General features: G+C 45.5%; 1 protein-coding gene across 2 annotated transcripts in view; it reads left to right on the forward strand.

Moving 5' to 3' along the window:
* The window catches only part of CRHR2 (corticotropin releasing hormone receptor 2), a 1,806,030-nt gene that overhangs the window by 1,576,649 nt on the left and 206,626 nt on the right, over positions 1 to 22,755 (forward strand). For both annotated transcript variants that reach the window (XM_069211048.1, XM_069211050.1), the window contains one exon: positions 13,293 to 13,334. In XM_069211048.1, coding sequence (XP_069067149.1) covers positions 13,293 to 13,334 — 42 coding nt within the window. The remainder of the gene's footprint in view (positions 1 to 13,292; positions 13,335 to 22,755) is intronic.

The raw sequence follows: 22,755 nt of genomic DNA on the forward strand, positions 1-22,755 counted from the left end.
AGTGCTTTGTCTGGAGAACCACAAACTCAGGATTCCGAACATAACAGTGGTTAGGGTTGCTTTTAATAATAAGAATGTATTTCTATGCAAACAAATCTTTTTCAGGATAATGAAAGACTGGGAAAAAACATAACTAACGTGTAACATGCAGTTTGCATGCAGCTATTTGATGGCAGTTCATAGCTCACTGTGCTAGATTACAATTGAACTGCACAGTAACAAAAGCTCTGTGACAAAATCAGTAACCTACTGTGCTATGCACAGAAAATACTGTTCTTTGAATATGCATGATACATGTACTTGGCAGCAGGCAGATTAACCACCTGAGCTACTTTAGATGAGTCGAAACTGCAACTAGACAAAACTCCCATCTCTCTCCAGCAAGCACATTAACGAAGTTTGTTCCAACCTCAAAATGGGAGAAAGCAAAACCTTGAATCACTTTTTCCCACACTATGTTATGCTTGGCCAGCCAGAGTGTCAGTAACATAGAACAAAAGAAACACAGAACATGCCTTAACCAGGTTGTTAGCAGGAGGCATTGCCATCTATATGTGTTGAGAGGGGTGGGGGCCAGGGGTCATAGTTAGGAGGAGGGCGGTGGAGCAGCTCAGGGAATGTAGGATGGGGCTGGTGGTTGGAGCACGGGGTGCCTCAGCGATGCTTAAGTGAAATAAATGTGGGGCCTGTAGTCCTGGTGAGTTGAAATATGTGTATTTGAGGTGGGTAAAGTATTGAAGCAGTGGTCACCATATAGCCTGGAACGTGTTTTCTGTATATAGAATGCGAATGAAAGAGAAGTTCCATATCCATAATATGCCGTAAATGGGTGAACCATTGGGTAGGTAGTGGAGGGAGGTGATTGTGTCTTCCATTAGAGAGCTATTTGTTGTTGGGCTGCATGCAGCATATAGCTGGCAAGCCTGCAATCGGTGTGTGTCATGGATTGCAGAGTAATGGGGCGTATGCTCACTATTACTGTGTGATAGCTAGAGGGGAGTGGATATCCCAGTACTGATTTGATGAGGCCCAGTATCTCCTTCCAGAAGATGCTAATGATGCTGCATGACCACCATATGTGGCTGAAATCACCTAGATTTTGGACAGGTGTATCGGAGCATAGTACCAGTGGAACATCAGCCTTTAAGCTGTCTCTCTAAGGGAGAGGCTATGGTTGGTCTTGGGTATATCCTGCCAAAGGGTCTTCCATTGTTTGTGTGTGAGCCCTGTGGCATTGTGGGGAGGATTGTTGTAAAACGTGTTATTTGTTGGACATGAGGCCTTCTGTGCCTGCGTAGGTCCGAACCAGTTTTTCAGAGGGAGTGTATGGTCAAATGATGTCTGGGTATACCTGGAGGTGGAGGGCCCAGTGTCGTAATTGACAGTACTGTAGCCATGCCCTGTCTGTAAGATAAAATTCCTGTTTGCATTGATGAAAAGGTTTCATTAGGGGGCCGGTGAAGAGGTCCCGAAGTGGCCAGCATTCGCTGTTGTGCCATTTCATGAATGTCTGGTGCATGAGGGCCAGGGGGAAGGCCGGGTTACGTGCAATTGGGGTGTTGGGTGAAAAGAAAGTGGTGGGAACCTTCTTGAGCGCCAGTCCGTCCCATATGGCAAGGACTGTTTTAGTCGGTGTAGAGAGATAGGTGCTGCAGAGTCGGGCAGTTCTGGGCAGCCATTCCAGATCCCAAACGGGTCTACAGGCCACAGCATGGTCATTGTGGAACCAGTGTTTTTTACTGGCCCTCACCACCTGGGAGATACTTGTCTAACCCTGTAGTTATTATTTTAGTGAATGGTTTAGCATCGGTATTGAGTAGGGCAATAGGATAGTATGCGGTGCAGCGAGTTTGGTTCTTGAACGGGTTTAAGTATGAGAGTGATCTCTGCTGCCAAAATAGAAGGTGTGAGCCCAGTCTTGCTTGTAAAGGAGTTAAAGAGGTCAAGAAGGTGGGGCAGGAGATCTGAGAGGAGGCAGCAGTAGAAGCTGACAGGCAGCCCAATGGGACCTGGGGTTTTCCCCAATGGTAAGACCTTAGCTGCCGCCCGAAGTTCTTCTTGAGTGATGGGACCTTCAAGGAGGTCTGAGTGAGTTCCCTGCAGTGCATCCCAGTGACAGGGTTGCAGGAAGGCATCAATCTGGTGATGTGAGACATTGTTGCATTGGTGAGACGACTGATAGTAGTCGCTGAATATTTTTTGTCACATTCTGTAATTGCCCATCCTTGTTCCCCATCGGAGAGTTTAGCGATATGTGCTTGTACCGGATCATGAGGGAGTCTCCGATCCAAGAGTGTGCCTACCTTATTGCGCCCCTCATTATATTTCTGCTATAGAGCCAACAAGGCCCGCTCCTCTCTATTGGTTCGTAGGGTGCTCTGCTGGCCCCGCAGCTAGGCAAGTTGGTTCTTATTGTAATGGGACTGGGCCTCTTTGTTGAGGTGTTCTAGTTCTTGGGCGCCTTGATGAGGATATCCTCTGCCTAATGATCTTCTATACTCCTGACTATAGATATTGAGCTGATAATACCTCATATATATGCTTTGAACCCATCCCATAATGTATGTGTGGAAATGTCGGGGTGGTATTATTAGCAAAGTAGTCTGTTATGTCCTGGCAGATAGTAGAGACATCAACAGGGTCGTGGAGCAGTCACAGGGCATATATCTGTGCGGGGGTGCTCTACAGGTGTGGAAGGAATCATCCCAAAGGAGTTCAACATGGACATGATCCGATAGGGAGTTGTCTGAGATGTCCACTAGGGATATGTTGCGCAGAATTGAGTGTGTGACCAATATAGTGTTGATGCATGAGTAGGAGGAATGTGTGTGGAAATAAAAAGTGTAGTTGTTCTCATCGGGGTGGGTGTACTACCGCACATCCATGAGGTCTAGGTCCGTAATGTACCTCTTGAGTTGAGCTGATATGGCTCCCAGCCCCTGATTTGTATGTGATGACCTATTGAATTCTGGGTCCAAGACAAGGTTGAAATCGCCTGCCATGACCAGGTTTCCCCTCTCCCCTTTCATTTGCTCCCACAGATGCAGATATGAGTCATGTGCCAAATTAGGGGTATAGATGTTGACTACTTTGGGTACAGAGGGGCAAAAGCTTGATTTGCATAGAATTCCTACCCCCAGTGTTTGGTATCTGTGAAAGCCCAGAACCACTTCACGTAGTGGGAATGTGACATTCTATGAGTGTCTCCCCTTAAGAGGTGTGTTTCCTGTAAGAGGATTACATCGGGTCATGTTACAATATGTATCTCCATACCTGTTGACGCTTGTTAGGAGAATTGAGACCTTGTAAATTAAGGGATATGAGTTTCATATGTGTAGGGACCGTCATTTCATACTTCTGGGAATCAAGTCACATCTGGGGGGTAGCACAGCTTTGTAGGGATCTGATAAGAAAGAGTTGTCAGAGTGTTCCCTGTTCCCAGGGATGCTCCCTCCCTCTCCATCCCCTGTGGGGTCGCATAGGGTATGTTTAAAACATATGGGGAGGTGGCTCACCATGGAAACCAAGGATAGATATGGTGGGGCTCTGTCGGGGTAGGAGAAATGTGATCCAGTGATGAGGGGTGGCGGGAAGCAAGAGTAAAAAGGCAGTATGACCTCTTAAGAAAAAGACAGAAGTTCAAAACCATAGTAAAGGGGCCAGCCAGGCCCAGTCAAAAGGTTTGCAGGCCACAAAGATCGGCATGGGGTGCACAGATCTTGCATGAGAAGTAACTCTCTCAAGGTGTGACCCAGATGGGGCGGGCTACCATCAGAAGACAATGGAGTTTGGGTGAAATCAAGGTTCAGAATCGATCATTCCGAGCCCCCACGGATCAAGCACATCATGCAGTGCAGTAGTGGGTGATCCTCCCCCCCACAGCGCAGTAGCTTCCTCATCAGGGGAGCCTGGGGCAGAGGAAGAGGTGGGTGAACCCATACTCATAGTTTTGAGGTGCTGAATTATATCACGTTTAGCCTTTCAAGAGATTTCTTCCATTTGGTGTTTGAAAGGTTGGCAAGGCTTTACAGTGGACCACTCTGGTCAGACCTCAGTCTGTGTCATACGGCCTGATATAGAAGGGTTGTTGTCTTCCAGAGATTGGTCCAGCCCCAGTAGGTGTTTCGTCACTTCCAGGGAACGCAAGGAGCGTCTCTTACTCTCCTACATGAACAACAAAGCAAAAGGGTAGGCCCATTGATAGTGAATGCTCAGTTCTTTAAGCCTATTTGTCACTATTTTAAAGTCCCTTCTTCTGCGGATTGTGGTAGGAGATAGATCTTGATATAGTTGAATCGTGTGTCCCTTATAAGTGAGGTCTGTTTTCGATCTGGAGGCTCTCAGGATGTCTTCTTTTTCTGTGAAAAAGTGGACTCTGGTTACAATATCAGGTGTTGTGTTAAGGTGTCTCAGGCCTGAGGCCACTCTGTGAGCTCTGTCCAGTCTTGGGGGGCAAGTTCCATATTGCCTCTTATCATGTGTAGTAGATCTGTTGTGAAGGATATAATTTCATTCCCTTCTGCACCATTGGGTGCGCCTCTTATGCAAGTATTATTGCAGTAGCTTCTATTATTGAGGTCCTTTTGTTTAATCTGAAGTTCAAATTGTTGTTCCTCAAGAACTGACATTCCTTGTCACAGCATTTTCTGATCTTTGGCGCGTGCATCGGTTGTGCGTTCTATGTCGTCTACCCTGCCTCCTAGTTTGGTAACCTCTTTCCTTAATCTGGTAGGCTAGTTTTAAAGTCTGTCTTAAGAGAGATGATTTCAGAGCGTAATTCTTGCAGCAACAGTGATAGGTAGCCTTGTGAGATTGGGGTGGCCACTGGGTCATCCTTCTTGGGCTCAGATCTCTCTTGGGCAGACAGTGTCCCCAGCTGGTGTTTTGTTCCAGAGTGAGGTCACTGTTATGTCCTTAGTGGACTTGCTGCATGGCATTGCGCATGGGTGTTCACTGAAAGTGGACCGAGGGGGAGCCACAGGGAGGGTTAGAAACCATACAAATGTGTGTAACTTTGGAGTTTAAAACTGTAATGAGGTGATCTGTTATTCAGGAATAACGTGGTCAAGAGACACAGGCTTTTGTCCGTGCTTGTGTATTTGCTGTTCCCGCTTCTGAGGGCACTCTGTCAACAGTGTCCATACCCAGGGGGTTGTGTAGGCCACCTATGTTATTACAGAAGAGTTTGTGTGCTAGCAAGTGGATCCTGGTTGGGGAGCTGCATTCAATGTAGACTCACAAGAGGTACTGGATGTTGTAGCAGGTAGGTATCCCCAGCCTCTTAACTATAGTGTCGCAGGAATGTCACTTTTGGACCAGGCTTCACTAAGGGAAGGCCAAGAATTTCCTGAAGTTCTGGGCAAGGAGGCAGAGAGGAAGCCTCAGGTTTTAGCGATACTGGGGCTTAGTGCGATGAGAGGGCATTGCTTATGGAAGTTGTGAGCCCCTATTAGCATAGTCCTCTTTGGGGCAGGTTGTGCCGGATGTTAGTGGCCTGTAGGTTTCAGGCAGTGGTGTGACGATGACGTCATGCCCACTGGGAGAGCCAGAAGGGCACCCCATTTGGGCCCCACCGATGTGCATACGGTAGCTGTCCACCCCCGTGGTAACAGCTCCCCTGCAGGAGTGGATGGGTGTCAGTATGCTCCAGATGCGTGTCCTAGTGTAGTAGTGGGGAGGCACGCAGCAGGCTGTCTCCTACCCTATGGTGGATGGACTCGCCCGCTACTGCTCCTGAGTCAGATGTGTGCCGCCATGAGTGGTGTTTTCGGGGCCTGGCCAGAGGCCTCATGTGGCCCGGTAGAGAGGGCCTTCACTGTGCCTCAGCTTTGTCAGTCCTGTTGCTTTTCTTCCCCTCTCCCAGATGTGGCGGCATAATAAGGCTTGGCAGGAGACAAAAAATTCCTGGGCACGGACCCCCAGCCTCTCGCTGAAGAGAACACACTGTCTCCTCCTCCTCACCTACTTATGGGGCAAATGGTGGTTGGTGCTTCCCCCTGTGTCTCAGGCACCTCCGGGGGGTCACTGCCCTCTGTCCCTCTGTGGAGTAACGCCCAGGATCCCAATGGGGTAAATAACCTGGTAGCTGTCGGTGGCCGCTGACGGTACAGGGAATGCCGGCCTTCCCAAAATGGCAGACACAAGGGTAGAGCTCCAGTTCGATGCAACGCAGCACTCTGATAACAGGATCCCGGGGATATCTTTAATGCCCAGAGGCATGCACGAGGCAAGCGTCGGGAGGGTGTTCAATGGTTGGAGTCAGCTCAGGGGGGGTCTAATGCTCTTGGGGACGTCCACCACGCCTCAGATGTTCGGAGTGTGAGAAAAATGCGTCTCACTCATGCCCCTGCAAGCCGCACCCCCCAAAATATCCATTTGTAAGTGATTCTTTAAATCAACCTGCCGTAGCATTAGCTAGCTTGTCCAGAGGACCCTCTGCACTCCTCAGAAACAAATTTCTCTGGAGGCATGCACACGAACTAACAAGTTGATCCTGGTGCACTGATTTTCATCTAGGCAAGACACAGAGTTCTCAGTTGCAGACTCTTCTACACAGATACTAGTGAAACCTTTCTCTAGAGTAACCAGAATTTTTTTGGAAGGACCTGAGCTCTTATCTTTGGGACTCATCACAATTTTAGCACCGCTGGCTGCAGAGTAGCTTTTTTGACCTAAACCTTTGAGATGGAGTTTACCACAAATTTCTCCGCAGAATTCTGATTTACAGATAGTAATTCGCAGGGCAGCAAGCTTGGAAAAGATCAAATCCGGACAACTATCTGCTGGGAATCGGTAAAGCAGGGCATTTTATAGAGAAATACAGTCTGTGATCTGCAATGAACCCTTGGCACATAGAACTAAGGCCCATATATATACTTTTTGACGCAAACCAGCGCTGGCGCTGGTTTGCGTAAAAATTGTTACCGTCGGCTAACGCCATTCCTACGTGCCATGCGGGTGCCTTATTTAAGGAATTACGTTGGCCAGCGCTGCGGACTGGTCAGAGTTAAAAAAAAATGACTCAAACCAGGCAGCGCCGGCGTAGGGGAAAATGGAGGTTGTGAGTCAAAAAATGGTGCAAGTCAGGTTTGAGGCAAAAATCATGGCTCAAACCGGACTTGCGCCATTTTTTGACGCACAACCCCCCATTGAAATGACACCTGGCTTAGCAAAGTCAGGAGTCATGCCCCCTTGCCCAATGACCATGCCCAAGGGACTTCTGTCCCCTGGGCATGGTCATTGGGCACAGTGGCATGTAGGGGGGCCCAAATTAGGCTCCCCTATGCCACTTAAAAAAAAAAAAATACTTACCTCAACTGACCTGTACTTAACTGGGATGGGTCCCCCCATCCATGGGTGTCCTGCAGAGGTGGACGAGGGTGGCAGGGGGTGTCCCTGGGGGCAGGGAAGGGCACCTCTGGACTACTTCCATGGTCAGAGACCATGGAAATGAGCCCACAGGTCCCTTAACGCCTGCCCTCACCCAGGCGTAAAAAAACAGTGCACATCAGGCTGTGCGCCGTTTTTGAAGGCCCGCCCTCTCCTGTGCGTCAAAATGACGTAGGAGTATAAATAAGGCTTACAGGCCTTAAAGTCATTTTTTGGGCGGGAATGTCTACCTTGCATGTCATTAATGCAAGGCAGTTTCCCACATCCCAAAAATGACGCACACTGAGGAATTTTGACGTCCGCGGGCGCTAAATTTTAAATATGGTGCATGGTTTACGCCGAATGTACGTCAAAACATTTGATTCACATTCGGCGAAAACAGAGTATAAATATGCCCATAAATTTTATCTGCATCTCTAGCTCATGTTTTACAGTAATATGAACTAGTTTTGATTCTAGAGATTTAATTGTGGGAAGAATCTTTCCCCGGTCCATTTTGCACCTAAACTTGAAATCGAGGATACTTTGTTTCCTTTTGCTGAACTCTAATACTTTTCAAACACCACCATAAGCTGGATAATGTATCCCCATCTGGCATGAAAGCAAATCTCCACTGCCAAGCCTTCTTCTACTTTATGCCCTGTAGGGGGTTTGCTTCCACTTTTCTGTCCCTAGTCCACAAACTCAAAAGAAGAGTATGATGCAGAGGCAAGTCGAAGGCAGTTGTAACTTGGAGGCTAGAGACTCAACCATTCCTCCATACTTGCCAATTGTGTAACTTTCCTTTGATGTAGCAGATACTGGCTCTTCCATTAACAATACTTAAAAGGTGTGACCGACTGGTGATCAGCCATGTAGCTGGTACTAAGCACAACAGAACACTACATATTTTTTGCTTGTACAACAGTCAGGAACTCCATATTCAATATTTTTCATCTGCACTCAATAGCACTGTGCAAAATTAGTGTGTTCATTCACTTTACTTACAAACGTGATAGGTATGTCAAAATGAGCTATGATCTTAATTAAATGAAGCTATGAGATCAGTTGACTCAATTTTAATTCACTTAAATTTATTGGGGATAAATCCTAGCTCCTGTGTTGCTCTGCAAGAAAAGTCCAGACTGCAGTTCCTTCAAACGTCTGCTCTTCTGTTGTAAACTTATCCTCTTCTGAATCTATTTGTAACCCAGGGGTTACGTTTGACAATAAACTGTCCATTGAAATGCATGTGAATAAGCGTGCAGGTGCCTTTTTCACTACTTCAAGGTCTCTAGAAGATTCTCCCACTAATAAATCCTTCTTCTAAAACACTCACTGTTCACGGTGTTATGTTGAGCAGGATTGATTATTTTAATGCCCTTCAGGTAGGTGGACCAGAGAATCTTCGAAATAGACTGTACAGAGTCCAGGTATCTGCTGCCAATTTGGCATTAAGCAGACCCAGGAGGACATCTGCCTCAATGACTTTGAAAGGTCTGCACTGGCTTCTGCTGCATCATCGCATAGCTTTTAAATCACTTTGTATTGTTTTTAAAGCCAGCTAGGGTAGTAGACCAGTGACACTATAAAACAGACTAAAAAGATACTCCCCTGAGAGGTGCCTTCACTATGCCACTGCCAATCTTGCGTGCTTTCCAAAAGTCAAGAAGACAAGACATTTTATGGTGAGAGCAGTCCAAATCTGGAATTAGCTTCCTGTTCCCATCAGATCCCTGATGGATCTCCTGCAATTAAAAAAAGCCCTGAAAACTTGGTTCGTCCCAAAGTAATGTGTGCTTATACTGTACCATTTTATATAGCAGCATTTTTATCACTCTTGGTATTATCCCAGTTGCAGCTTTTTTCCTTTACCCTTTTCCTTCTCCCTCTCTTATGTCCCGGTGTGCTCTCTTTCAGTGCCAGAATACCAGTAGGATCACAGTTCACTTTATAAATGTTTTATATAAATAAATTAAATTAAGGTAAAAAAAAAATAAGGTTAAAAATCGTTGTCTTTTTAAACAGAGCATGATCATAACCACTTGATATACAATATCACTTTGATTCTGAGATACAAAATGCATTTGTCCATCATTTTATATTCAGCCAATTACTTCTGCAGCAGTGTAAAACTTGAAAAACAATTTCGAGCACCTGGGGCCATATTATGACTATGGTGCACTGTCCCTGGGTACGCCTGGCACATACTGCCCCAGGGCAGCACTTTCAAGTGAAATAAGGAGGTGTTTCAAAGCTATTCTGAGTTTCACAGCCCACGGGGTAACTCACCTGCACTTTCAAGAGGGGAGAGAGATCCTCTTGCAGGCGGTTGCAATGAGTGACTGAACCTACGATCAGGGGGGATGTATGAGGGGTACATGGGACCACCTTTACCCTCGCCAGAGGGATGACTTTAAGATGGGCTGTTGCACTTTTTTGCTTATTCAGGGTCATCCCCAATCTTGTTGCCTCTTGCCTCCTATTTTTTATGACCTGTTGCTGATGGTTTTTGAACTCTGAGCACTTTACCACTGCTAACCAGTGCTAAAGTGCATATGCTCTCGGTGTAAGTTGTATGTAATTGGTTTATCCATGATTGGCATATTCGATTTACAAGTAAGTCCCTAGTAAAGTGCACTAGAGGTGCCAGGGACTGTGAATCAAATGCTACTAGTGGGCCTGCAGCACTGGTTGTGCCACACACATGAGTAGCTCTGTAATCATGTCTCAGACCTGCCATTGCAGTGTCTGTGTGTGCAGTTTTAACTGTAAATTCGACTTGGCAAGTGTACCCACTTGCCAGGCCTCACCCTTTCCTTTTCTTACATGTCAGATACCCCTAAGGCAGGCCCTAGGTATCCCCAAGGGCAGGGTGCAGTGTATGGTTAAGGTAGGACATGTAGTAATGTGTTTTATATGTCCTAACAGTGAAATATTGCTAAATTTGTTTTTCACTGTTGCAAGGCCTGTACCTCTTATAGGTTAACATGGGGGCTACCTTTAAATCTGATTAAAGCGAGATTCCCTTTGGGAGCAGATGGACATGTGGAGTTTGGGGTCTCTGAGCTCACAATTTAAAAATACATCTTTTAGTAAAGTTGATTTTAAGATTGTGGGGGTCATTCCAAGTTTGGCTGGCGGCGGGTGCCGCCAGCCAAACGGGAACCGCCAGAATACTGCTGCGCGGTCAAAAGACCGCCGCGGTTATTCTGAGTTTCCCGCTGGGCGGGCGGGCGACCGCCAGAAGGCCGCCCGCCCAGCGGGAAACCCCTTCCCACGAGGATACCGGCTCCGAATGGAGCCGGCGGAGTGGGAAGGGTGCGACGGGTGCAGTTGCACCCGTCGCGATTTTCAGTGTCTGCTATGCAGACACTGAAAATCTTAGTGGGGCCCTGTTAGGGGGCCCCACGACACCCATTTACGCCAGCCAGGTTCTGGCGGTCAAAACCGCCAGAACCAGGCTGGCGGTAAGGGGGTCGGAATCCCCATGGCGGCGCTGCCTGCAGCGCCGCCATGGAGGATTCCCCAGGGCAGCGGGAAACCGTCGGGACACCGCCGGTTTCCCGTTTCTGACCGCGGCTGTACCGCCACGGTCAGAATGCCCATTGGAGCACCGCCAGCCTGTTGGCGGTGCTCCCGTCATTTTAGCCCTGGCGGTCGTCGACCGCCAGGGTTAGAATGACCCCCTGTGTGTTTGAAAATGCCACTTTTAGAAAGTGGTCATTTTCTTGCTTATACCATTTCTGTGACTCTGCCTGTTTGTGGATTCCCTGTCTGGGTCAGTTTGACAGTTGGGCTGGTTGCACCTCACACTAGACAGTGACACAAAGGGACCTGGGGTGTAGCCTGCATATCCTGATGAGCCACCTGTGCTAGGAGGGAGGGGAGGAGTGATCAATCACACCTGAAAAGGCTGTGCCTGCCCTCACACAATGAAGTCTCCAACCCCCTGGTGAGTGTCTGGAGCCTGGCCTGGGCAAGGCAGGATTTCACATTCCAAAGAGACTTTACTTTGAAGTAGGCCTACTTCAAAGGAGAAATTAGGTATAAGAAGGGCACCCAAAACCACAGACTTGAGAATCCCTTCTGGAAACAAGAGGTACCTCTGCCTGGAGAAGAGCTGAGGAAGAAGAGCCGCCCTGCTTGTGACTGTGCTTTGTGGAGCTCTCCTACAGTTGCTGCTGCTGCCAGAGTAAGAGCGCAAAGACTGGACTTTGTGTGCCTTCCATCTTGAGAAGAAATCTCCAAGGGCTTGATTTAGAGCTTGCCTCCTGTTATTTGAAGTCTCAGGGACAGCAGAGACTTCTCTCTGCCAGCACCTGGAGTCTCTAGAGAGACTCCTACTCTTCCCTGTGGTGCCCATCCAGACAAAATTGACACAACTCCGATCTGCGGCTAAAGAAACAATGCACCGCCGGCTCCGTAGTTGAGAATTGACACCCGCCGGAAATGTGACCGAAGAATCGATGCACGGAGCAGGAGAAACGACGCACAGCATTGCTGATGAAGGCTGGGAGATCACAACCCGCGCTGCTGGGTTTTTGGATCATCATGAGGCTGGATTTCCAACTCAAGTACTGCTGGGGGTGGAAAAACAACGCAAGGCCTGCCCGGACCCGAGAGTGCTGACCGGATCGACGCATCGCACTCCTGCGGAGAGAAGAAACGACGCGCCAGACCTGGCGAAAGGAGAGACAGCGCAAAGTCCCGCTCATGAGTGGAATCAACCCCTCGCAAACCCTTTTTGATGCGCACTTGCCCGTGCTGGGTTATTTTTGACGCACCCAAGGTACTTTTTCACGCTAACAGTGTTAGTGTGTGTTTAAAACTACTTAAAGACTCTTTTTGCATTTTTATTGATAACTTGACTTGTGTACTGTGGATTTTTGTCGTTTTGGTCTATTTTTCTAAACCAGTGTTGTGTCATTTTGTAGTGTTTTCATTAAGTTACTGTGTGTGTTGGTACAAATATTTACACCTAGCACTCTGAAGTTAAGCCTACTGCTCTGCCAAGCTACAAGGGGGTAAGCAGGGGTTAGCTGAGGGTGATTCTCTTTTACCCTGACTAGAGTGAGGGTCCCTGCTTGAACAGGGGGTAACCTGACTGTCAACCAAAGACCCCATTTCTGACAGGGGCCCTGAAAGTGTGCCACTTTTTTAGTGGCATACTAAAAGTGCACTTCGTAAAAGCATGATTGTCTTTGTGCCTATGTCCATAATACTGCAAATGGATTCCCTTATTTCCATTGGGCCATGCCCCGTACTGTTGTGGCCCTGGTACGCACACACCTGTTGTGCCTCTCGGGCACAGTGTTTAAGACAGTCCCTGGAGAGCTTCTCCAAGTGACTCACGTTAGTCTGAAACAAATTTTGCTTCCCACTGATGCCAAATCGTAAATGAATTACCTAATTTCGAACAATAATAGTAACAAAGTTGCTACTATCTGAATTGTCTTTAGGAACACACCCGTTATTATTACCCAACTCAAAATTGACTACAAAAATATGCAACATTGATTCCTGTGGGGATACACCAATGTGACATGTAACTCATGTTAAGCAACAAGCCCTCTCGGTTATCCGACTATTTCTCAGCACTTTGTAGTTTAATTAAAGTGTTTTTTTTTCCATGAGAACGCTGGAAAGTCTGAATGGTGAAAATGATGTTAAGCCTATAATCTACCTCTTACCGCAAACATGATAGTGGTACTCATTTAATGGAACAGAAGTTCTATTAAAAAAGTCAAAGTCTCACAAAATTAGTCTAGTAATATGCTCCAACAATAGCACATAGAAACATTACTGGTAACATTAGTAGCAGCATCTGTCTTGTGAAAATTATTTGCTATTGTATGTATAAACGTACAATGATAACTATATTTCTAACCTTTTATTCAAAATTACTTTTTTATCTCTTACAGGGTTTCTTTGTTTCGGTATTTTACTGCTTCTTGAATGGAGAGGTATGCTTTATATCCATACATAAAAGTGATTTAAATGCCATTATTGAGCTACATTATAGGCTTGCAACATTGTTGTTGACTAAGATTGCAAATTCTATTGCCAATGATCATGTGATTCATAAAAAGGCAACAATAAAACATTAGCATAACTAATAAATAAGTAATCTAGCAAACAAATAAATGAAAGAAGGTCAGGCCATCTGAAAATGTGTTTAATTATTTCATTTGTAAATGTGCTCACTTGATTAGGTCAGGTTTTACGCCGGCTTACTTTTTGGAGCAACAAAGTAATATGTGTTAATGCATTTGTATGCACCACTTTGGATGTAGGATATTGTAACTTGTGCAGCATATGCATACATGACTACATTTTACACTTCAAACCCCCTGGAAAACTCTGAGTTACGTATTTTCTCTGAATATTTCTGGAATACTGATATTATCTATGAATCCCAAACAAATGAGAAAGTCCTTCCAAATTCAGAGGTAGGTTAACCAAGTTTACCAATTTATATATCGAATATGATCAAAATCATTCTATATTTAAAAGGATCATTGAATGATTTTGAAAGATAATTGAAATATGTTAATATACCTTCACTTAAAGCACCAGGGTGTGACATGGTATGCATCATTACCTTACTCCAGACCACTAGCATCGTTTGGTTGTTGTAATATAATTGGTCTTGTTTTACAGTTTTTGTGCACCTAAATGTATGTTAGCTGGACAAAAACTACACTTTGCAAATGCACAATGAAATGTTGAATTTTATATTAGCAAATAGGAATTGTGATGCTAAAATACCCATCAATATGCTGAATAGTTCTGACTCGTTTAAACCCTTGGATTTTTGGCTTTTGTATTAGCTAGATTTTAGACTTTTACTTGAATGAGTCTCACTAATTTACATTCTCTCACTGTAAACTGTTAAAACGGAGTGGAACTGCTAGACACCAATGTCTACCATTTAAAAAAATGTCTGCTGATGCTCGTCTGGGGTAAGGGGTACTGGGTTGGCTGAATTTGAACACACTGCACACGTGTGTCTGATAGGCCTGGGTGGAACTGAAACTATGCCAGCATAATCTGCATAATTTAGGGATTTCCACATTACGCTCCTTATGTGAAATTCCCCAAATCATGTCATTACACTACATTACATATTTACACACCATTTTCAGTAAACATTTACAGTGAAATATTCACAGGAAAACAGAACGTGAGTGACTTGTTCACCATGCTTTTGTTTTCCTCCACCTTGTTTCAAAATTGACAGGGGGATGCATTTCATGCTGAAATATTGCATGAAATGATGGTATCACATTTTGTGTAATTACATGGAATTTGACAGAATTGCATCTAATTACACAAAATCACATCAGGCGAATTTTGCACACCGATAGTATGCACATGTGCCCAGGCTGCGAGAGTGGGACTACCATTCAGCTCAGCCCTGTAATTGAACACTGGTAGTCTGTTCAAAGAAGCTAACCTTTAGGGATAGCTGATGACCTGGTGTAGGGCTTATAACATGCCTGGGCATTCCTAGTATAAGTCTATAGTGCTTCACTAAAAAGGGTGTTTTTACTTTACTGTACTATACATTGAGGTGAAGGTTTTGCCATAGTTTGGCCCAGATATTCCCCTGACACACCAATCCTATTGGACCCACGTGTACCCCAGTTGCAGAATCAAAATCACCTTTGCCAACCCGGCACTCCTTCTGGCATTTGATTATTTGTCATACTTCTCTGTCTCAGTTATTCATTAGATTCTTGACTTTTGTTCCCCCTGCTGGCCATCCAGAAGATCAAAGATCGCTTCACACAATAGGGTAATTTGCCAGTGAGTGGGTCTGTTCCTAGGAAAAGAGATGGGGAAAAAATCTGGATGAGCTAATTACCTTTTTACACTTCACTGGGCCTGGAAAGGCTCAATCCAAAGAGAACCAAGGAAGAAGACCAGGCATCTGGAGCCAATCACACGGGGGGCCCTTTGAAGGTTTGCTGGGAAAGGACCATGTAGCAGTTAAGGGTTTAAGATCTCAGAGTAGTCTTTCAACAGGCAGCTTCAAGTCGCCATCTTGAAATGTCCCAAAATGTTGTGCAGAAGGGCTGAAACCAGGAGTGTAGGGATGGTGAGTCACCCTGGGTTTAAACAGAGGTGCCTAACACTGACTCCCAAGGAACAGGCCAAATTGCAAAAGCTGACAAACATCGTCTCAGTCCCCAGGCAGGACATGAACCTCTGTCCAGAAGGTGACATTGAAACCAACATAAACACCCACACCATTCAGATATAGCTCTATGTGACTCCTACAAAACACGCATGAACACCAATGCCACCCCATGTCTTATCCTGTGCAGCAAAGGACTGCACGAAAATCAATCAGAGCCTTCTCAGGCAGTACCACAGATGCAGAGGACTCAGAAAGGGGCCAGCAGACTCTGGGTCTACCGACCAACAGCAAACCTTGAGAAAAGAATGGCATTCAAGGGCACAGGTAGGAATCACTAACACACACTGACACCAGTGAGGGCATGGAACAAATGGTTTGACATGACAAACCCATCTGAGCCTGTCCTATAGACTAGCAGGAGGATGTGCTAAGAGGGGGCCCAGTGCCCCACAAAGTGTAGGAAGCATACACAGAACATGCTGTCTGCTGTACATGGAGAAAAAGCAGGAAGATAGCAGACAGCATGGACCAGTCAAATGCCACTCACAACAGATGTCACCTGCCGACGCACCATGCCACTGTCTCCTGTACATGGAATAGGGCCAGGAGGGAGCATGCACCAGACTGCTGCACCATTAGCGAATGAGCAACCGCTCCCTCACAGGCCTGACTCACCGTACATAAGGCAGGAGTGAATCAGTGCTACCTTTGGCCAGACTCCCCAGCAATTAGAAAATGCCCACCCCAGCCATAGGAGGGCACTGCAGACCTCCAACCTGGTGACACAAACAACGGAGCATGGAAAAGTCTGCTGCAGCACTTGCAAACATTGCTTTTCTTGCTGGCACCGGGAGACTTGCCGCATTTACCAGAATCATGCCGGGACCTGCTTCAAAAGGACACAAACATGCTGCCCCCAGGTTCACTGGCAATGCACGGTGATGAGGGAGCCACTTGAAGTGTTGTAGCACGCACACGGTGCCCAGGGTCGTAGCTTGGTCAGTAAGACTGTGGGGGGGGGGGAGGGTGTAAGATTCAGATTTTCCAACAATCACACTGGTTTATAATGTTAAAATACCTTACACAACAAACAGGGTGCATGAGAAGGGCTTAAGGGGCAGAAGAAATGGAGAGGAATGCTGCTTGGTAAGGGTACTAAGTGAGAGAAACAATATTTTGTAAAGTAACACACATTTTTTAAGAGTTTCAAAACAGAGACAGTGTGTAAGTTTTTGTTTGTGTGTATGTAAAAATCTGACAGACACCTCACCATACCTGACTGAAATCACCCGTACCCAACTATGTATCAGGAAATACACTTATTGGGGGGGTGTTAGCGCATGTGACCTTATCTGTTTAGGTATTGATAACTAATAAGGGGTACGCACCCTTAGGTGGATGAACCTTTTGACTCGCTTAAGATGATCACACTATCAACCTCGCACATCAAATGAATACCATCAAATAAACAATACCACTTATTAGAGTCAGTAACTTTACACACACTGACCCATTTGGCCACGAATAACCACACCTTTGAGTATCAATTAATATGTTTATTTCTCTATATTAAACAAGCTAGTGTTACGTAAGTAAGTCTCAAAACCACATGATAAAGATACAGAAACAACACAGGTTGACCAAAACAATAAAATTATTTTAATTTTATCAAAGCAACTATTACTAAAGTTTCAATAGCAACCGTACAGATCAATAGCAAAAGTAATTGAGCAATGCTAATAACATACATTTGATCTGCAATTGAAGGTTGCCAAGTTCGTTTATGACAGATAAAAAGAATAAAAACCTCACTAACTCCGGATTAGCATTAACATGTTGAGCTTCACGCAAAAAAAATTGTAACACAACTTTGGAAGTCTACTAAGTGGGGCACTATCAAAAGCAGCAGTTGGTACCGGGAAAACAAGAGAGAAAACAACAATACATCATCTATTCAGTATACCTGTCAGTATAAGTGTCAGCAAGCAGAATTTTCTTCACCAATGGGACATCAGTATCAGGACAGAGGGAATTTGGGAAAGGGGACAGTTCAGAATTCGGTCTCTAAGTTCTCTGAACCAATAGATATAGGGGGTCCTTACAACCCTGACGGGTGGTGTTAAAGCGGCGGTAAGACCGCCAACAGGCTGGCGGTCTTTTTTTGAGGATTATGACCATGGCGGTTACCGCCATGGTCATCCGCCGCTTCTCCGTTCCGCCCGCAAGGGCGGAGACGACCACTGGGCTGGAGACCTGGATCTCCAACCCGGCGGGCGTGACAATACCACCGCCGGTATTTTGACCCGGCTTTCCGCCGTGGATTTCCAGCGGTAGGAACCGCCATGAAATCCATGGCGGTAAGCTCTATAAGTACCAGGGAATACCTTCCCTGGCACTGATAGGGGTCTCCCCCATCCCCCACCCCCACCCGACTCCCTCCCCCTCACCCCCCACCACTCCTGCCACCCCCCAAAGATGCCAGGACCCCCCTCCCCACCCGACCCCCGACATTACCTTACACAAACACACCCGACACGCACTCAGGCACCAACAACACACATACACGCACACACACCGACATACATGCCAACATACACACACACAGTCAGACACGCACACCCACATTCAAACATACACACACACATCCATACAAACATACCTACAGATATACACGCTCTCATTCCCAAAACAAGCAACACCCCCACAAGCATACACGCACTCACACACCCCCTCTACATACACAGACGCACACCCCATGCACCCACACAACACACAACACCCCCACACCCCACTCCCCTAACGGACGATCGACTTACCTGTTCCGTCGATCCTCCGGGAGGGGACGGGAGCCATGAGGGCAGCTCCGCCGACACCACACCGCCAACAGAACACCGCCGCGCTAAATCACAGGACGTGATTCGCTGGGTGGTGTTCTGTTGGCGTGGCGGTGGAGGTGGAGCAACCTCCACCTCCCCGCCGCCCGTCACTATGGCTGTTGGCGGCTCTCCGTCGGAAAAACGACAAAGAGCTGCCAACAGTCATAATACGCTGAGCGGAAAACCGCCACCACTGGTGGTCTTCAGCACGGCGGTCCTTCGGCGGTCTTGTAAAAAGACTGCTGAGGTTGTAATGACCCCCATAGTATCTAAGGCAGGCAGTAAAGCGCTTTCAGTCTTTAAGCATCAAGCGCAAAAATAAGCCCAGCATCATTACATGGAGCATAAGAAAACAACTCTAAATAATAAAGTACCAGGACGTCAGTAGACAGCTGGCAAATGTCAAAGTGACAGAGGGTCAAAGTGACAGGATGAATCTCGGAATAGTGACTGAGAAACTCCAAGCGCAATGCGGTTAAGTTAAAGTTGTCCCACGTTGTCATTGGTCAGAAGCATCTTGCGATAAAGATTGTCAAATTGCAGATTTACTACATATCAGAGAGATAGTAGATAAAGTGCACATTTCAATGATTGCTTTGTCTTAGTTAGCATGTAGGCAGTCTATACAAAAAGAATCAACTTTGGAGTTCTTCCGCCAATCAGAGGATTGCAGTTCATGTCCATGAGAACACCATTTTCCCATGTGCTTCGAGTCAACTGTTACAGTACTGTAGATACAATTCAGGTAGCGAGTATTTCCTCAAGAGGAGTAACATTCTGTTAGTGCAAGTTTGGAAAAGTTCAAGAATAAAACAATGAAGTAGTTATACAGTGAACATGAGATCATTCTACTAAGGTTGCATTTTTCAGTATTTGGCAGACATTCATTTCTAGCTGCAGGGTTGCAAAACTTGAGGCCTTTTAGTTACCACAAGTAAAATTCATAACATTTAACTGTAAATATGACTGAGTAGTGCATTTTCAGAAATATATAAGCTCTCGATACATTTTAATACATTATTAGTGAATAACTTTGTATATGATGCTGACCAATCAAGTAGGTACATTTCGTGTTACACTTTAATTGTCACGTTAATACATTTTGGGGGTTATTCTAACTTTGGAGGAGTGTTAATCCGTCCCAAAAGTGACGGTAAAGTGACAGATATACCACCAGCCGTATTACGAGTTCCATAGGATATAATGGACTCGTAATACGGCTGGTGGTAAATCCGTCACTTTTCCGTCACTTTTGGGACGGATTAACACCTCCTCCAAAGTTAGAATAACCCCCTATATGTGTTAAATTGATTCTAGAAATACATAAAATAATAATTTCAGTGCTCACAATCCCTCCTCTAATGACTAAATATGTCATCACAGTTTTAACTCAAGTACATTTATTTATTTTGTTTTCATAATTTCTCTTCAAATTTTGTCTCTTGCACATTTTTATTTATTATTTTCCCCTTCAAATTTTCCCCAAAATAATTTCTCCATTCTTATATCTACCCTCCTCTGATCCTTTTTCAATCTTTTTGCTTTAATCACATTCCATAATTTTCTCATTCCCCACACTACAATTAAACAAATTATAATAAGCAATCCCTGTAATATCTTCCTTAAGACTCATTTTCCCAAGTTGCCAAGCCAATTCCCCTCAGAGGCAATTTTTTTGCCAGCCTTTTCCCAAACAGTTGGTTCAGTTAGTTCTTTTAAATCAGTTTTATCTTTTGTTAGATTGTTAGTAAAACCTCTAGTTGCTTTGTTATTGTCCAGTATATATAAACAACACTGTTGCAGACTAAACAATTTACAAACTCCGCCCTCCATCACTAAAACGATGTCTAACGCAAGGCGGTTCTGAAGAGACATAACTCTTACCACAACCAATTCAGTGTCCATGAGGACAACGTCTCCTTCAAAATCTGTCAGCATGCTATCCATAATAGTAGACAACTTTCGAATTTTAATGGCATTTAGAACAACTCCCACTGAAGGAATTATTGCTCCAAATATGTCTCCAACAATTTTAGAAACTGATTCTCATTTTAGTCTTTTCAGTAGTTTATTCACGTCATCAGGTTGGTACATGTTCGGGAAAACTATTCCCAAGTAACATGCCCCATACCATCCTTTTGGAAGACGGTACAGCACATTCTTCCCACAGATGTAATAGATTCCAGGCACTGCTGGATCCTGACCATTCAACACAAATGTCCCTTTATAATGAAACAAAAACCCATGCCTACATTTACTTGTTACCACATATAACTTATCCACTCTAGATGGTGGCCCATATATTTACAAAGCTTTCCTACTTCTTACTGTAGTGCATCTAAAGCTAATTTCCCTTGCTTCGTTATCTAAGTAAATGCATATTCATTTTCAGGTTTTTGCGGAACTAATCCCTTTTCTATCTTTGCCATTATTGCCCTTCTCCTATCTTCTGTGTTGTTAGAAATGGGGTCTCTAGTTGGCAGAGGCAAACACCCTTGTCCAAATAGGGATCACAATCCTAGTCAGGATAAGTCACACACAGTCCAAATTATCCTGTGCCCACCCTATGGTAGCTTAGCACTGAGAAGTAAGGCTTAACTTAGAAGGCAATGTGTAAACTATTTGTGCAATAAATCAAGCAGTAACACAGTGAGAACATCACAAAAAGACACCACACAGGTTTAGAAAAATATAAGAATTTTATCTGATTAAATTAAGGTCAAAACGATCAAGATTTGAAAATCACAAGTTGAAATATCACTTTTTTGTAACAATAAGAGAGTCTTTAGTTCTTAAAAGCAACAATTGTCTCTTGCAAGCACAAAGTACATGTTTTGCATCAAATTTACATGCACGAAGACCACAGAGGAGGAGATGCGTGGAAAAAGGTAGGTGTGTATCGGATTTCCAGGTGCACACAGATGATGTGCCGATTCCTTTCCACTCGGCAAGGGCTTTGCATCGAATTCCGGCGCACAGACTTGAATCCTTTTTGTGATGTGGGGTCTTTTGCCACTCAGTGATGATGCGTGGGAATCCTGGGCATGCGGGGTGAAGTCAAAATAGCGTGGCTCCGGTGGCTGATGCGGTGGAGTTTCTGTCGCACGGATGGCGCTGTGTCTATTCCTCTTCCAGGAAGTCGGGCTGCACCATTCCGGCTCAGCGATGCGTCGATCCGGTGGGCTGTTCATCAAAGTTCCAGTCGCATCGCTAGCGCTGTGTCGATCTCCACTCGGGGAGCAGGGCTGTGTCAATCTAGTTCAGCAATGTGGTGATTGTCTCACCGCTGGACAGGCTGTGCTTCGAGTCTGGCAGGCTGTGTGTCGATTTTCGCTGTACAAGGAGTTTCTTTGCAGAGATGAAGTCTTTTTTGGCCCTGAGACCTCAGGAAACAGGAGGAAAGCTCAATCCAAGCCCCTGGAGAGCACTTCTCAGCAGACCCGGAGGCCAGCAAGGCAGCAGGGCAACAGCAAGGCAGAAGCCCTTTTCAACAAAGCAATCCAGGTGAGTCCTTTGAGCAGTCAGGCAGCTTCTCTTGACAGGTTGCAGGTTCTGGTACAGAGTTTCTGTCCCAAGAAGTGTCTGATTTGGTAGGGTCAGGTACCCAGTTTATATAGCCCAAAGTGCCTTTGGAGTGGGGGAGACTTCAAAGAGTGGTTTTGAAGGGCAAAAGGCCCCCTTTCAGTGCAATCATGTCTGTCAGGGTCCAAATAGGGGGTTTGGCAGACCATTGTGTGAGGGCGGGCCACTGTCCTTCGGAATGTAGGTGGCAGGACCTCCACCCTTCCAGCCCAGGAAGACCCATTCAGTATGCAGATGTGTGCAGGTGTGACTGAGCATTCTGTGTTTGTGGTTGTCTGGGTGAAATGCACAAGGGAGCTGTCAACCGCCCAGCCTAGACATAGATTGGAGACAGGCTGTAAGGCACAGAAGGATTTTAAGTGCAGAGAAATGCTCACTTTCTAAAAGTGGCATTTCTAAAATAGTAATATAAAATCCAACCTCATCAGTCAGCAGGATTTTGTATTACCATTATGGTCATACTAAATATGACCTGACTACCCCTTTCTGATCAGAATCTACTACTCAAACAATATATGAGGGTAGCCCTAATGTTCCGGTCCAGCTTTTGGGTAGTGCGAGCAGTGTGGGTGCACTGGGCACTGACCTCAGGGGGCACTGTGTTTAGCAATAACTTCCGAAACTTGTCATTTAAAAGCACCTTCTGAAAAGTTCCTTGTGCGTTCAGCCTTCAAGAAACAATTAAAATGTCAAGATTGTGATTAATGTTCTTGCTAGGGAGAGATGGGAGTTTTGCATAGTGGCAGCTTTGACTCAACATAAAGCAGTATAGAGGGTTAATAT

This window comes from Pleurodeles waltl, chromosome 10 (assembly GCF_031143425.1).
Source record: "Pleurodeles waltl isolate 20211129_DDA chromosome 10, aPleWal1.hap1.20221129, whole genome shotgun sequence".
Classification (NCBI taxonomy): domain Eukaryota; kingdom Metazoa; phylum Chordata; class Amphibia; order Caudata; family Salamandridae; genus Pleurodeles; species Pleurodeles waltl.